This window comes from Copidosoma floridanum, unplaced genomic scaffold (assembly GCF_036245765.1).
Source record: "Copidosoma floridanum isolate Cflo_tuat_1 unplaced genomic scaffold, Cflo_Japanese_pri ptg000013l, whole genome shotgun sequence".
In the NCBI taxonomy this organism is placed as follows: Eukaryota; Metazoa; Arthropoda; class Insecta; order Hymenoptera; family Encyrtidae; genus Copidosoma; species Copidosoma floridanum.
Genome location: NW_028321890.1, coordinates 37635140 through 37652209, shown reverse-complemented (window position 1 = coordinate 37652209; position 17070 = coordinate 37635140). Strand labels below are relative to the sequence as shown.

Genomic DNA, 17070 nt, shown 5'->3' with positions numbered 1-17070 from the left:
CGACTTGCATGTGTAGGTATATATATATATGTACATCGACGGCTATGCGGTGTGAATAACTTTAATTAAGCCATATTGTTCCTTCGAGTTTATTGTCACGGCTGTACAGCTAATACACCGTATACATGTATATATACATATTTATGATATTCGAATTTATATTATCCACGCATATGTATGTATAGACGTACGTGAAATACCGTGTGTGAATACATGTAGGAAAGTAATTAATGGGGCTTTTAAAAAAGAGGCTTTTAAAATTACGGCAAACTCGTATTTTTCCAACGATTGTTATTTACCGGTGAACAATGAATTTTATGTGTAGTGAACGGCGATCGATTAAACCAGCTTTTTGGTAATAAACGAGAGTTGTGGAGGATGATATATTATAGTATCGGCGATAAACAGCGTTAATCTTCGATTAAATCGGGCGCGAGGCAAGATCGTTTTGTTGGACCAAACCACTTTTTTTTTTTTTTTTTTTTAGGGACAAAAAAAAGAAAAAAAGTGCGATAAAGCCCGAGATGAAAAAAAAGTATTTATACGCGTGGGAAGCGATCTGTATAGGAGGGGGCACGTCGGCGCGTTAGCTCAACGCGCGATCAGGCGAGTTTTTACGCGCGTTTCGGGATTACGGCACTCGATTCGAGTTTCCCAACTTTCAGGATACCGTGAAAAAAACATTATACGACCCAGCCTCCGTGCGAGTGTCATTATACGGTACACCGAAGCGCAAAAACTTGGAACACAACCGCAAGGATTTTTACTGTGTATGTGTGAAAAAAGTACCTCGAACTTTAAAATGTATAATAAAGTTGCTTGCGTGGGGGAGGGGGAAACAAAACACATGGTATATCATTGTGCGTGCATGTGTGCTCGACGCACTTGGCAAGCTGTCGGCAAGAGGAAAAAAAAAAAATCAACTTAAAGGAAGGGATGCTCTGTTTCGTGGTTCATCGTCATCATCCCCATTAAAATGTATTTTTTTGAACCTCAAGATGACGGGACCACCGAGAAAGAACGAAGAAACACACCCAAGCCTGGTGCAACGTAAACTAGACGTTCATTTATTTTATTTTTTTCGGCCTCAAAACGAGACGTTTTTTTTTTTTTTTTTTTTTTTTTTTTTTTTTTTTTTTTTTTTTTTTTAACGAGGAAAACACGTTTCAGGAGTTTGAACTTTGTTGTTCGGCATCAAAACAACGTTGCACCGTTCGTCATGCAACGATTTTCCTTCAACTCGCGGTGTTGTCCTCTTCTTGTACAACGATATCGCTGGCAGTAACGCAGTGAACTAAATAGCATTCCCGTGATCCGTTTGAGTACAACGCGGGTACTCAAAGAAGATACTCGTACAGCTTTGGCAGCTTCTTCTCAGCAGCAGCAGCTGGAGGCGCATATTACGACTAATATATACCCGAGACGCGGGAGGGGGGGAAAAGCCCCGCAAAGCCGCAACACAGCACCTGCGTCTCGAATCAATTTATTTTGCTTAGCTCTCTCTCTCTCTCTCTTCGGGGCGTTTTCGCGCCACTTACGTTATATATATATATATACACCTACACGTATACCCTTCAATTTTGCACCTCCGTGCACCCACTCCTACATAATAAGTATACACGTGGGCTTGTTTCTCCCTCATGGCTTGCCTTTGATGCCAACTACGGCTTGCTATAATTATACACCAGAGAGCGCGCGCAATGTAATTTGCGGCGTGACGGTACCAACTGCATTAACTCGATCTTCCGTGAATAGGCGCCATAGAAATTTATCGCGGGTGAATATTGTTCGAGGTGCTCCTCGGGGGGGGGAAATGGTATATTTATTCGGTAACACATGGTGGATAATCGCAACATTCTGTTTGCTTTGGTTAATTTTCTTCCGCCCCCCCCCCCTTCCAAAACTCTCCCATCTCTAGAGAGCGAAAATAGTAATGTAAAAGAGAGAGGGTGCAAAGTTTTGTGTACGACCCAACGGATGAATCTCCGTGGGTGATAATTTCGAGACTCGCTGCGACAGTTTAACAGGCATCAGGGGTTACGGGAGACGCGGAGGCGAGAGAAAAAGCAGACGTTGGGGAGGGGGGGGGGTCATTTATACTCTGCTCGGCCAAAGTGGATTTGCAAAGTACAAATTCGGAGGGAGGAGGGGTTCTTATTTTCATGCGGGACGTGAAAATTAATTCCGGAAAATGAAGTGGAGCGCCGTGAGGCTCCGCCGACTGAATTCACTTAAGAAACTTTTTTGCGATTTCAATGGGCAGGAAGGGGGTCGTGCCGCTTCAGCGCGAGACGCAGCCGGGAGCGGAGCAAAGTGGCTCGGGGGTGGCGCGCAATTTACAGCGATATCCCGAAATTAAAAAGCAATCTCTTATTCCCGGACTCCATTACAAGGATTCGCACACCGAAGCTGCGGAAAGTTCCACGCTCTCCGCGCCCGAAATCTGGAATGGAAAGACCCGTTCGAGCTTTTGATGAAAAAAGGTTGATTACACCGATACGGACCAAGAACGAAATAACCGGAGGATCCTGTATATTTCGCTTGTCTCGTCTGGGCTGCTCGAGGGTGCCCCGCGCGAGCCAAGTGCCCCCCAAAGACGTTCCACGACTTTTCTTACACGTTTCGCCGCCTCCCTCCTCCCCATGTACTTCCGCCCTCGCGCGCGCGTTTTCTACCCGGGCACTACTGGATTAATTTGTTCCCCGGCTCTCATACGTCCTTTTCTCTCGTGCGGAACGGATTGGGTCATTTTTCCACGTTCCCGTGAACCCACTTAATTGTGGCGGATGAAGCGAGAGTGTTTGCTCGGTTATTTATCATTTGTGCACCCTCCCCCCCTTACAAACTTTTTTTCCGTGTTCTCAGCGAGGGAGGGGAGAAATGGGGACCATTTCCATCGCGTTAAAATGTGGATTTCGATTAAGAGGCGTTTCGTGGTGATTGCAAGCGGCTGTGCGGACCGACAAACGCGGGAGCTCTTTGAAAAGTTTTTTAATTGAAATTCGCTAGCGTGAGTATAATGCAGTGCTCCTTGGTCCCCTCGAGAAGCGCGGGATCGCACCCCTTGCGGGGCCAAAGGAACTTATTGGCTCCGTGATTTATGAGCTGTGACGAGCGCGTTTGGCTGATTTTTTTTCGAGACGCGAGTACTCACCATTTTGTGTGTGTATACGACGCATATTGAGATTTACGCTTTTTTTTTTATTTTGCCATTTTTTGATTTTTAAGCAATTACGGGAGGGGGGGGGCAAAAGCGCTTACGCCGATCGGTAATTCAAAAAGCTTTACGGCTGACCTGTTTTTACGGACACGGCATATTTTCCCGGCTCGCGGAAAATAAATTCGACGCCGTGTGCAAAACCACTATGTTCGAGGCTTTAAAACGAATTTTGGATAAACAAATCATGTTTAGCGTGTCTTTGGTGGGCTTTTCGTTGTTTTGTCGAATATACAAAGTAAATTATTCGCAATCCCGTAACAGTCGGAGATGAACGAAATTCGGACGGACAAAGTTTTTCGCTTTTGCTCGAAAAGTCCCACGACCCGCAAAAAAAAAAGTAGAATTGCAGATCTCATTAAACTCCTTCAACTCTATACTTCGGGTATAATTCGTGCCGTAAAAGCAAGGAAAAAAGAAAAATAAAGCAACCATCATCAAAATCATTAATGCAAATTTTTAGCAAACCAATTATACACGTAGTAACCATACTGCACTTTGCCGTGACGAAAAAATCGCAGCAGCCGCGCCCAATGCTACAACTTAACTTTTTCGCCCAAACTCAGTTTCCATTTTATTACCGGCAAAAAAATTACTACAGTATACAGTAACACCGGAGTCACCGGAGCATGCATTTTTTAACGAGTGTTTAGATTTTTATTTTTTTCCCAAAGCGGTTATAAAAATCGCTGGCCCTCACCCCCCTTGCCCCCCCCCTAAAACACCAGCAAAACCGGCAAGTCGAAAATAAAATTTGCAAACTCCACCCTCGGACGCCCCGCATCGGGCAGAGACACGCACAGACACAGTTTGGACGGGAAAAGCAAAACAAAACAAAAAATTGTCCAGCCCGCCAGCGCCGAAAATGTAAACACGACAGCCAGAGGCGAAGGGGGTGCCAAACGTCGAGCTATACACTCGTTAGCCGCGCCCAGCCGGATCAACTCGATTTGCCGAGCTTCCACGAAAAGTTTGTACACGCGCTCGCGTAACTGGATGCAGGCAAATTACCGTACCACTATATACGCGGATGGCGTTGAAAGAGAGCCGGAACCCATCAGCGGCAGTTCCTGTGTATCGGCATGGGGATGTGAAGGGAGGGGGAGAGGTACTGTTAATTTCAGCAGCACCACACACCCGATCACCGATCAAAGAGACGACCAACGAGGGAAAATAAAAGGGGACAAGCGCATCATTTGTCTCCGGTACGGGGTATATATAATTGCTTTGACGCTGATGGCACGCTGGTAAACAAGCTCCAAAATCCAGCAAAACAGAGGAGGAGTTGATCCAGCGCGGGGGAGAAAGGAGGAAAAAAAAAAAAAAAAAAAAGTTGTGTTGGGGGGGTGAACTGTTATACACCGCGGCTAAAAATAAACTCGCGCTTTCGTCGACCTTTGCCGTGTTGCAGCGTCAGAGTGCATTTATATTTGTATGTGATATGTACGGGCAGCAAGGCCAGGGCGTGCATCAGCATCGGCTTACCAAGTGCAGGGTACTTACATGTAGGTATAGGTACGGCTGCATTTGCTCGGCAGTCGGAGTCGAAAGAGAAAGAGAGAGAGAGAGAGAGAGAGAGCAGTGTAAACGCGGGCTCGAGAGAATGTGTCCGGCCTTGATCCACTCGTCTCCGTCGTCATCAACCGTGTGTGGATACTTATTCATAATGCAAGCTTTCGTTTACACTGCACCAGCTCGCTCTCTTGGGGATTTCTTATCTCCCTCTCTCTACGCTCCTGCCTCTGCCCGGCTGTATATATACACTTACTCCTCTCATCCAGCTCGCGTCTGTATGGATATATACATCTATTTTTTATGCATTTTACGTGGATACGAGTGGTGCATGCACCAGTGCAGCCCCGAGCGCTCCAATTACCGACACCTTCGGGATTTCAATGTGTTTTCTTTCTCTTCCTGTTTTCCACTGCCCTTACACTTACTTTTTCAGCCCTTCTTTTGTTATTTTCACGCGGGCGACGATGTCACTCGTCCATATCACGTCACGCGTCCGAGAAAGTAAATATACGAAGAAACACAAAAATTCATCGATTTTTACAGAAATACATACTTTTTGTTTCAATTTAAACCCATTCGCGTGAGTGCATTTAAAGTTTTAGGGTCGGAAACAAACGATTCATTTGCCGGGTAGGTATACATATATCATCATGTGAATTCGATTCGTCCATTCATCGTTATAAATACCGATAATTAAGTACACGTGGCTCCGGTGCGAGTCTTGGTCCTTTGAACCGTATAATATAATGTCCATCAATTTCCAATACGCCAGAGACATCCGCACGTTAAATATCACGACTAACTTGCTTTGAGACCTTCTTACTGTTTGTGGCATATTATATGCTTCTATATATTATACGTACAAATACCGAGTATCTGGCACTTGGAATAACGTACCCATATAAATATATGTATGTGTAAGGGCAGTTTCGTTCAATCCCGTGTATTTTTTTATTTCACTCGTACAATTGTCGCGTCGTTCCGGCTCGTCCGCTTATTTGGCGTGCTAGTTTTTTATACATGTACGTATTCTGGAAGAAAAGCCAAACGAGGCATTTAGCGGTCAATAAAGCGGGAATTTAATGTATCCGGTTTCATAGAGCCAACGTTGATGTATATACCCGCGGTACACCCCCCCACTGCAGCAAATGTATTTACGAAAGCCGATAAGTGCCAGAGCGCGCGGATACTTTATTCGCGCTTCGAGTGTACAGGGAATATATTTATTATGTATTTATTATCTTTATGCACGGCTATAAATAAACGTAAATAACATCGGTTATACAAGTAATAAAAAACATCTTTCATGAAAAATTGCAAATTGAACCGTTGTACCCCCTCCCAAGACAAGCAAAAGTTTTGCAAAAAGAGGAAAACGAAGCACTCCCCGAGGATAGCTGAGATTCCCACAAGTTACACCCGGATGCTCGCATTCCAGGTACCATCACCTATTATGTGTATACACTTGTATACTAGATTTACGGTGCGGTCACATTGATAGAGCCACCCGGAAAGTACATATTATATTAAAGCGGAAAAAAAATGGTAAACGATAATGATAACGGCGAGGGGCTATAGCGTGGGGCTCTCGTCATCATCGTTCCTTTGATCACGTCACTGTCAAAGTGAGAGACGCGTTCCTTTTTCTCTCTCCTTGTACGCCCTTTCCCTCACTCGTCAGTAGCCGCCCGATAGCATAGTAATCGTTTATCGGACGAGGAGGAGGAGGAGAAGAGACCTTTGGCCTCGTGAAGTCGTGCTCGAGTGCCGTGCTCCGAAGCTACAGAGGAGAATAAGAGGAGAGAGAGAGAGAGAGAGCAAGGACAGCTATATCCACGTATACATAATTATATAGACGTATGGAAGAGCAATCGCGCAATCACTCGCCGTAATGGCGTAGTTGCTTGTTCTTAATTGTCAATTAGGATTCTAATCAGCGGTGTCTCTTTCTCTCACTTCGCCCTCGGCCATGGTCCAATACATGCACAGCCCACCACTCGTTCACCCGTCCACCTATATATCTATATGTACGTATATACCGCACCGACCGACCCGTTCCCTCCATTAACCCGGTGTCAGCACCGCCCCTACCTTTAGCCGCCTTTCACGGGGATTTCGACCTGTCCTCCTCCTCCCCTCCCCCCCAGTCTCGCTCTTCTATTTAATTTCCATACCCATCGGTACGTCTCGTCCCCTCCTCTCTATTTTATTTCCACTCTTTACTTTATTTCGCCCCGTTTTTCCTCCGTCCCTTTCCCGCCGTACTTTTTCCCTTTGTGTGTGTGCTTCCCCGACGGCTTTACTGTACACCCACGCGTACATCTCTCGAGGCGTTTCTCCCTCGCTTTCCTCTTTTTGCTTCTCTACTTTTTAGACGCGGCTAAAAACGTACGGCTAGAAGATCGCAATCGAGTTTCTCTCCCACCCCCCCCCGCCCCCCGCCTGCCGGGAGTGTGTTTTATCCCTTTTTCCGCGAGAGCTGTACACAGCCTGCACCGTCTTTCCCTCTTCCTACCTCTGCGTGTATATTTGTACGGCGCGACGATCAAGAAGCTAATACTTTTTGATTTTACGGCGCCGGCGCTCCAATCCGTGATGGATATTAGAAAACGTGTCATTGGTAGAGGGGAGATGAGATTTTTTAGATGTACGTTAGAGGGGAAAAGGTGCTCGCGCGACAGGAGAGTTGGCAAACAGAATGTTGACGATTGTTCGTGGGAAAACGTTGTTTTTGTACCTATTATCTGTTGATTTCGGTGGTTACTTCATACCCAACATTCACATTTTTTGACGTCTTGCGCGTGAATCTTTCGAGCAAGATGCTGCGGCACTTTCAGTTGTTTTTTTCTTTCTTTCTCTTTTCTTACTCTCCCCAAATTCGTGGGGTTGGCTTGCAAAAATGTGTTGTTTGTTGTTGAGTGGACCTCGATCAGTTTGATTATCATGTGACATTTCCATGTCTGGGATTTTCGTACCCACTCCTAAGTTGTTTTTTTTTTTTTTTTTTTCATTCGAAAGCTCGCAAGAACTGTTTTCGTGACGATCAATATTTTCTCTTGAGATGTGTTTGTGTATACGAATGATTATTTTTATTTCTCCGATTTGGTTGGAAAAATTATTCATTAAAAACACCTCAGCAGCTGCAGTAACAGCTTTTTTCAGCTCTATCATAGTATTTTAGGCCCCATCCTTGTACCCTCATCATAATTTACCCTACAAGTATATTGGAGAAGAGTACCTATACACTGCCATATACAGCTATTTCTCATAGTGGCAATGACGAGTAACCTGAGCCTATCCACGTCAAATATGTCATACAACAAAATATATCAATTCCTTAGCAGGTATTTGTCGCTGTATGTATTATTAAATTGAGAATATCATAAATATCATTGCCAAGGTAGTTCCATCCACGATCCATTTCTTTGGACGGCAAATATCGGTTTTTTTATCATTGAATTACTTTCAACGATAAACTATAAATATTTCTCACGTATGCCGTATACTAAAGTAAAGTTATATTTTTTGCACAAAATAAATTTTCGAGTTTAAGCGAAAATCGCGGACAGAACCACCTCAATTGTAATTAAACGCAATGTCGGTCCGGAACAACATATCATGTTATATATGGCGATAGTGTAAGGGGTGGGTTATTGTAAGTAACGCGTTGTTTACCTGTTCCGTTGACGCCGCTCGGTCTTATGCGGGCGTCGTAGCTGGCGGGGCCGAGGATATTGTCGAGCACCTGCTTCTCCTTCTCTCGAAAGTTTGTCGCACCCATCTGCGACCGAGCACATCTGCAATGTCACCCATAAATACATGTATAATTGACATTAGCCGGAAACTATATATGTGTATATGTATATATATGTATATACGCCTTCGAGAGACGGCGAAAGATGAAGTTGGTGTCGTGACGTATACCTACACCTACATTGTTGTAGTACATAATGTATATATATATATATATAGGTACATGATGCAGTTATATACTTGTGCGATTGGATGTGTGAATATGCATGCAATGGATGCGCAGTGCGGGAGAGGAAGGTCAATTGCAAGGGAAGGAGGAGAGTAGCGCAAATAAGGAAACGAGAGCAAAGTGCAGACAGAGTCTTCTTTTCTCATCTCCGTAGGTGCTTCTCTCTCTCTCTCTCTCTCTCGCTTATTATCTCTTTCTTCGGCTCGACTTTTCCGCCAACTCTTTCTTCCCTGATGGTCTCTCTCTCTCTATATATATATACCTCCTCGGCGAATCATGTTATACGTGTACCATCAATCGCTTTGGCTTCTCTCCCTTGCGTTCATATATACATACATATACAGTACTGCTACTCTAGCTGACGAGTTTGAGTTATGGATTTAACATTGCCCTGCTGCGTGAATCTGCAAGATTTTTAATTAATTGCCTCAGCCCCGTATACGTTGTTCTCTTTTTTCGGTCTCTCTCGAAAATTCCTTTTTTTTTTTTTTTTTTTTTCCTCTACCTTCGCTATATCCCAATCACATCGTGAAATGTACCCTTAATTGAAGGTGTATTTTTTTATCACTACTTTTCAAGCTTTTTTTCAGTCAGTTGACGCACTCGACCTTTTCAATGTAATTTTTGCACTCGCGTGCGTTTACTTATCATGCATGTTACGACCCACGAAACGAAAGAAAGTTGATTCAGGCCGCTTTTTTAGCAATTGGGTCGCGACGAGTGTAGTTTACGTTATACAAGTGTAAATTATAAACTAAAAGCGAGGGGTGGGGTGGGGGGGCTGATGAAATTTCATATGCAACTCGAGCGAAAATACATTCGTCGGGAGAATAGGAAGAAATAGGGAGCTGGTGTTCTCTTCTTAATCATCAATTAAAAACTAGTTTTGGAGAGTCCCTTCATACAAAGGCACTCTTGTCCTTTTTACAAGGCTATCGTAGCGTGTCTGTGTCAAACAGATTTTCAAAAAGCAATTTTGAGTAGACAAAAGGGGTGCGCATCAGGATGGTTGAAAAAAAAAAAAAAAAAAAAAAAAAAAAAACTCCCACCAGCTCGGTAGTGGCGGTAATTTTGCTGAAATTCAATGTATAACGAGCGAACAAAGAGACTCCGGCGAGGAGCGAAGAAAAAAAGGCCAAGCGCGCAAATACGTCAAACACGATTCTTTACTCGCTCTATATTGTTTTATTTTTTTTTTTTTTTTTTTTTCCCTCTCCATCCCCCCACAAGGCTGCTCTTCATCAGCTCTCATGACGCGAATATGAAACTATCGGCACGGGGCGAGCGTAACCGTGTTCCCGGTGAAAACCAATTAAAAGCTCGAGCGGAAAAACAGCGGCAGTCCATTAGGCTCCGAACGGTCCGTATGTTTGTGTAGTGTCCACCGCGGCCGAGTGAAAAAATTGTACACGTGAGCCGAGAAAAATTAAATAAAAAAGTGAGAGACCGACGCTTTGCCAATGGTATATATACTCTATATTATGTAAACACACGCGCGTGAAAATAGACAAATTTGGTTTTTCCGCGATGTATTCGATTAAAAATCGTACGCGGTAGGAGGGAAGATAAGCCGATACACGAGAGCCGGACAAGCTCCTTATATTCCTCTCGAGGCTGTGGTGCACAGAGGCTTGATCGATACGTGTTTACTCGTGCACGTGTGCGCAAAGAGCGAGAGAGGGCGAGCACGACGTCGACAACAACGAGCCAATTACCGAGGGTCGGGGAGATGCAGAGTTGCGAAGTCACGGCCGAAAGATCTATATGTATATGTATGAGTGGAGCACCGGGCAAGAGAGAGCAAGAGCCAAAGAGATGACTCCCGAGTGCAAACTATTGCGCGTAGTTTCGGAGGAGAGAGAGAGGCATATAATACACTGTACACATACACGGCTGGTGCCTATATTCTCCGATCCGATCGCATTATCGACGAACGTTATATCCAAAGGGGGGAGTCGCGGGTGCGTGGCCGGCATGAAAGCGCAGTTTTTTTGTTTCTTCTCCCTTTGCCGTGCGATAATTCGGGGTTTGAAATTTTACAGACAAAACAACTTTGGCTGGCGTACAATGCTTTCGGCCCGTCATTCTCGGAGCTCGGCCGTCACGCGTTTCGCGGCTCATGACCGAGCGATTTTTGTTTTATACGTACACATTATCAATAATATATTTGGAGTCACGAAGCCAATACCCCACCGGCGCCGGAATATATTATTATACCCGTTTAGCTGGGAGTAGCTCATGATATTTCGCGTCATTTATAAGCCCCCAGCATCAACCCAGACGCCGAGATTTGGAAACAATCGCGTTAGAGTATAAGTGTACAATGCCATACACGGGTGTCGTTTGGGACCGAGCTGTGTGTAATCAGGGCCTTGCCCCAAGTACATCCAGTTTGGGCGAAACTGCTCCCGCGACGTGCCATTTTTTTTAGATGGGGGGGGGGGATTAACAAAATTGAAGAGAAAAAAAAAAGAAACTTTGGTCCCGTCGCGCGTCGCGCGAGCGAGTCGGAATTAACGTGCACAATGATAAGGGAAAAAGAAAGTATAATATACATAAAATGTATGGATGTGTGGGTGCAGTACAGCCGCGCGCGAGAGACGGGCGTTGAAAAAAAGCATGTTCGAGAGGTGGTAGGGGGGGGGGTGTAGTGTATACGGTATATATGTTAAAGGGGAAGCGAAGAGACGGAGGGCCACTGCTCATTGTGCTAATATAAGGGCACGATGGGCAAACAATTACCGTTAAGCCGACGAGTGGCAGCAGCCACACACACGTGGGAGGAGATACGAAGCGCAGTACCGACGGGGTGGTGGGTGTACATACACACATACATATATATTTTATATATTTATCGGTATGTAGGAGCTGAGGGTGCAAAGGTTGGAGCCGGGTCCCCTGGCGCGGAGGGCGCGAATGAACTGGTGGTGGGCCGATATCTATATACGTGGCAGTAGGCGAGCCCTATGCTCTCTAATGAGGTCGCTTGCGCGAGAGCCGGCTGATGGCCGGGGGGGGGGTGGGGTTACGGCGCCCAGCATCACCAGCGCCGATGTTAATGAGACCGGAGAGAGGCGAGCTGGAGAAGGAAAGGGGTTAGTAGAGGCACTGCTGCTGATATGCTGTTCAAGTCGTGCAGGCAAAGGGAGGAGGAGGCCCGGGAAAGGACCGGTGCGCGACGCGCGCACCTCGTTTACGGATTTTCTTCGTGTGCGCGCCCGCTTGTTGGCGAGAGAGAGGGAGCACCCGGGCGGGGCCGCTCCACGGGTACCTATACCAATACCACTACCCTCTGAAAAATGGAATGTGTATATATATATACTACGGGTAATTGGCTTGGTTGTTATGGATTTTCTTTCCTCCTTTTGTGACTTACTGCTTTCCTTTTTTTTTTTCCTCCCCATCCGCGACGGCTGCTGCTACCGGCTTTCTTTTATTCAGGATGGCGTTGAGGAGCTGCCTGGGATTACAATATCCCCCCTCTCCTATCGCTGATGTCTGTATATTGCTTGACCCCCGGCCTCGTTTGCTCGCCTTTTTTGGCCTACCAAGGGGCAGCCGTGTATTTATCTATTACGGGCTTAAGTGATTAGCTCTTCGTATAAATATATATATACCTACTTAGCGGGGGATATGCGGCAGGATCGAGCACGCGTTATAAATTATTCTTTTACTTAAAAAAGGCGAAAAGGTAGAATTTTCACCGGAGCTCGTCAATTTTCCATCCCAATTACAGCTAGTGCTCGGGGGGAGAAGGAGAAAAAAAAGGGCGGGAGAAGTCCGCGAGTTGCAATTATTCGGACTGTGGGGTAGGGGGGGGGGGGGCTACCGTGAACGATTCAACGGAGCGACAGGAGCGCCTCGCGGAAAGAAATTAAATTGGCAAAAACAAGGCGTCGCGTCCGCGCAAATAATTACAAGTTCGTTGATTAAGCCGAGGGTAGGGGAGAGGTAGGCGCGTGATTTCTCGCGAACCCGCTTAATCGCGCTTTAATTTTGATCCGCTCCAGCTCCATTTTCCCTGCGCATACATACACATATATACCAGGGCGTTGGTGTATCGGCCACGGTCCGCCCGCGGCTCTCGAGAGAGCCAATAATTTCAGGCTGCGAGCGAATGTGTGTATATATATACACGTATCGACGGCCGGAGGGGGATGGATGCTGATGAGGACCGATGATGGATGTAAAACCGGTGGGGCGTTAATTCTCCCCGGATATTCGAGTTGGCGGAAATGAGTTTTTTTTTTTTTTTTTTCCTTTTTCTTTCTGCTGTATTGCGTGACTCGTATATATTTTGGACGAAACGACAGTGGCTGCGTAAAGATGCTAAGGGGCAAACAAAGGCAAGCGGCTACGTTTTACATGTAACGAGTATTGTTTTCCGATAAGATCACTCGGGTATGTTTGTTGTTTTATCCTTTTTGAATGAGACAGGGGCTCCTGTGACACGGCACTCATAAACAATGGAACTCGACAAAACGAGTACCGATACACTTTAATACTCGATAGGGGAGTATACGTGCAGGCTATAGGTATCGAAATTCATGTACGACGTATATATTTCACGGTCGGTCAGTGACGCATTACCCATAAACACGTGGTCGCGTGTGCGCTGCCCCTGATGTTGACGTTTTAACAGGGACAACGACGACAGGCTCGCGGCTTATTCGCACGCAAATCTGCTGCAGGTAATCGCTTTATGCACGTTACGATTGATTTGTGGCTGGGTCGCGACGCCGTACACACACGTATCACCCCGCGTGCAATGCAACTCGGCTACCACTTGTACACGTACGAGCGCGAATCCGGGAAATTGCCGAAAGTTTATATATATATATATATGTATGTACGCAATACATCAGAGTCAAAGACGACGAGGGTGAGTCAAGTGGCGTCTGGCGGTAGTTGACGCGATCGTGGGTGAGAACTGTACAGCCCCGCACACCAGGTACAACGGAACAGAGGTTCGTAAGGTGCTCTCGAGTCGCGGCAAGTAGGTATAGACACGGGGGGGGGTTGACGCGCGGCGTGCACGATTGGCGGGAAAGGGGGCGCCCGCCGAGATGATTCGACTTTTACGAGGGTGCTTGGGGTATTTACTGCCCACCGATCTTGGATTCCCGGGAGACGCGTAACAACATCATCCCCCGATTTTAACGTTCCTCTTCGCTTAGCAGTTTTGTACACAGTACTGTTTGTTTTTTTCGCATACAAATGCGCGTATATCCCGTGTGCTTCGATGGCCATAAAACCCCGGGAATAACCGATGCGCCCATCAGGGATTTTATATCTTATTTTTATCCGGCCGCGACTCCCGTTTAATTAGCTATAAAAATATCTTTATTACCCATGATATCGGCTCCTGTGCGACGCTAACCCCTTCGAGTGGCCATCGGAAGGGTACACACTGGAGCGCGGTAATGGCGGACGAGGGTGTAAAAATATTTTAGGGGCTCGCTCGAGTGTGGCTGTATATATATATATATACATAGATGTGCCGCGGGAGCATACTCGAGTTTGGCTGACGGGAGCTTGACTTTTACTACTTGCTCCTCACGCATAGGTAAGTTACACAGGCGGAAAAGAAAACAAGAAAACGACATTTATGTACCGATGCACGACACAATGGGACAACTCGAGAAGCACATATAGTTTGCGCCGGTTGTTAATGTTTGTTTGGCACTCGATACTAGGCAGGGGCCGGGCACGGGTATTAGCGGCGAGAGGAACAAGAATAAGTCGTGGTCAAACAGAGGCCCGACCGGGAGGACTCGTAAGCCGAACGAGCGACAGGGCTCTTCCTCCGTATGTGTATGCATGGAGTCGAGAACGCGAGCAAGGATATATAAAAAGCGGCGTGAGTGGCGTGTTGACGGGATAAACGTTTCGGAGCGAGTACACACACGTTCGGTAATCGAGCACGGAGGCTGAAGAGGCGCCCGAGAGGGTGGAAGAAGCCAATAAGCGAGCGGGAGAGTTTTTCGACTCCTTCGAGCCAACTTTTCTCCCTACCCCCTCCCAATCTGGTTTAATTAGTCGATATTGTTCTCGCGTGCCCGATCACCAGGGGAGCAAGAGAGCCAGATCAGGAGCTGACGGGTGGATCTAATGCCGGCGAGGACTGGCTAATTGAACTTGAATTAAAATACGTGACTGGGGTGCACAACACGCGTAGCGCACCAACGTTTCTTCTAAGCGAGCCTATGTAATATAATCCTCGATGTCTCGTCCAGAGTAGAGCTGTGTATATAATACAAGCACCCGAAAGTGGCTTAGCAACGGCTAATTTCTTTTTTTTTTTTTTTTTTTCTTTGTTCATCTGGAATTGGTGAGAGGCCGCTTTCAATTAAACCCTGCCAACTCTGCCGGGACGCGATAAGGGCGCGCCAATTGTTATTGTTATCCGTCGTGTGTACGCCCGAGCCTTATAATCGCACCGGGTAAAGGGTGCTTTTCGTTAACTAAGTATACGACCTACATTCGCAAGAGCCCGTTTTTATTTTTTAATACGAAAACTGCGGGGGGGGGGGGAAGATATTCACGTTCCGAAAATGTTCTCGAGCGCGAACTTGCCGTATTTCAGCGTCAGTTGCGATATTTCAAAACTTTTGGCACTATGGGGCTGTGGGTGTGTAGTTCGTGTACTCTTGGCGGAGGCTCTTCTGGGATTGTGAAAAGCTGACCCCGATAAATTTGGTCCCTAAACTAGCTGGACTTTTCCAAACGGATGTGTAATAATTTCATACACGGGGTTATCTCCCGCGGCCGAGCTCTCCGCTGCGCCTGACATGATTTTGGACGTCGGAGAGAAATTCGAGGATATATAACAAGAAGAAAAAAGGGAAAATCAGTTTAGTCGAAACTCGGTATAGGTAAAAGTGGATGGAGAAGAAGAGGAGGAGAGAGCACGATTGGACGGGGAAAATAAATGAAGGTGCACGCGAGAGGGAAAAAGCGAGCGAAGGGTTGACCAATGGCGGGAGTTGCGGTACAGCCACGGAGCATTTAGGCAAGGGGGAGCAATAGCCCAGCTTTTGCGCGCTTCGCTGTGATGGGTAAAAAAAAAAAAAGAGTATTTAGGAGCTCGAAAGAAGACCGAATAGTGAATAGGACAGCCCGAGCGAGGAGGGGGCTGATGCGATACGCGGACCCGGCGTTTCTCATCAGCGTTTGGCCCCGGGGCTACCGACCGACGCTTGAATATTTCACCCGCGCTAGGCTCTCCCCGCATATTCCGGGCGGCCCAGCAGATCTTTTAACGCATTATGTGTACCCCACGGAGCCGAAGGGAAGAAAAGGGGCCGCCTCGTCCCGGTGCTATACGCGCGATTGCACGTCCCCGCGGCCAGCCCCTCTCGACTCGACGTTGACGGCGAACGTGATGCGTGCGGCGTTCCGGCCGGAGCATCGATTTTCCACTCCCGCGCCCGGGAGGAATTCCCCGAGATAGCGCAATATTGTTTTGTCGAGAGACGCGCCTTCTCCCTGCGTGCACGCTGTGCTCCTTTTTCTTTTTTTTTTTTTTTTTTTTTTTTCGTACACGGCCACCGGCGGAAAATTTGCGGCCAACTGGCATGCGGGGGGCAAAAAATGGCAATATACCGGATTATTGGCGATGGCCAGGGGGGGGGGGGAATTTTGCGGAAATTCAATTATTTTCATACTGCAAGACAAATAGAGCCGGAATTTCCCTGCTCCCAGGATTACAGGTTGTTGCCAGGTGGCCACGAACCACGATGATTTGCATATCGTTTTGTACGATGGGCGAGCGCAACGGAGAGATGAAAAAAAAAAAAAAAAAAAAAATCTTCTTTGGAAAGTGAAAACGATTAATAATCCCGGTGGGTCGAGCAATGGAAAAAGGGAGGGAGAGGATTCGTGAAAATTTTATCATGCCCGTGGCAAGTTGCCTGCCAGCGGCAGCCCAAATCGAAATCCCCCCCTGCCCCCTCTACTGTCGATAAGCTGCGAGCCAACTTCTCCCCCTCGGCCCTTTTCACGTATAGGAGCGTGTCCCGCGAGGACTGTAAGTAGTCGAGCGATACACTCGCGTTAAAAACTGATCCATCTCGAGACCCCCTGCGTTATAGTTACTATACCCGGAAAAAAAAAAGTGGCCGCATCATCCACTCCGCACACGTACCGGGCAAACCCTCGACGCCCTCGAGAAAGACGAAAAGGGACCCTCGGCCGCATTAGCGCAAAGACGAGCCGTCTCTGCTGGCATTTACTCGGATCCCTCCTCATTTTTTCCTGGCTGGATTTTTCCCCGCGCTCGTGCCATCTTCGCCAAGCCGCGATCGGGCATTTACGAGAGAAACCCGGCTGATGATGGCTGCCCGGGCGAGAACCT

General features: G+C 46.8%; 1 protein-coding gene across 3 annotated transcripts in view; it reads right to left on the bottom strand.

Moving 5' to 3' along the window:
• GluClalpha (glycine receptor alpha 1) overlaps positions 1-17070 on the bottom strand; it is a 92209-nt gene that overhangs the window by 56733 nt on the left and 18406 nt on the right. For all 3 annotated transcript variants that reach the window (XM_089590876.1, XM_089590877.1, XM_089590878.1), the window contains exon 3: positions 8408-8529. In XM_089590876.1, coding sequence (XP_089447002.1) covers positions 8408-8529 — 122 coding nt within the window. The remainder of the gene's footprint in view (positions 1-8407; positions 8530-17070) is intronic.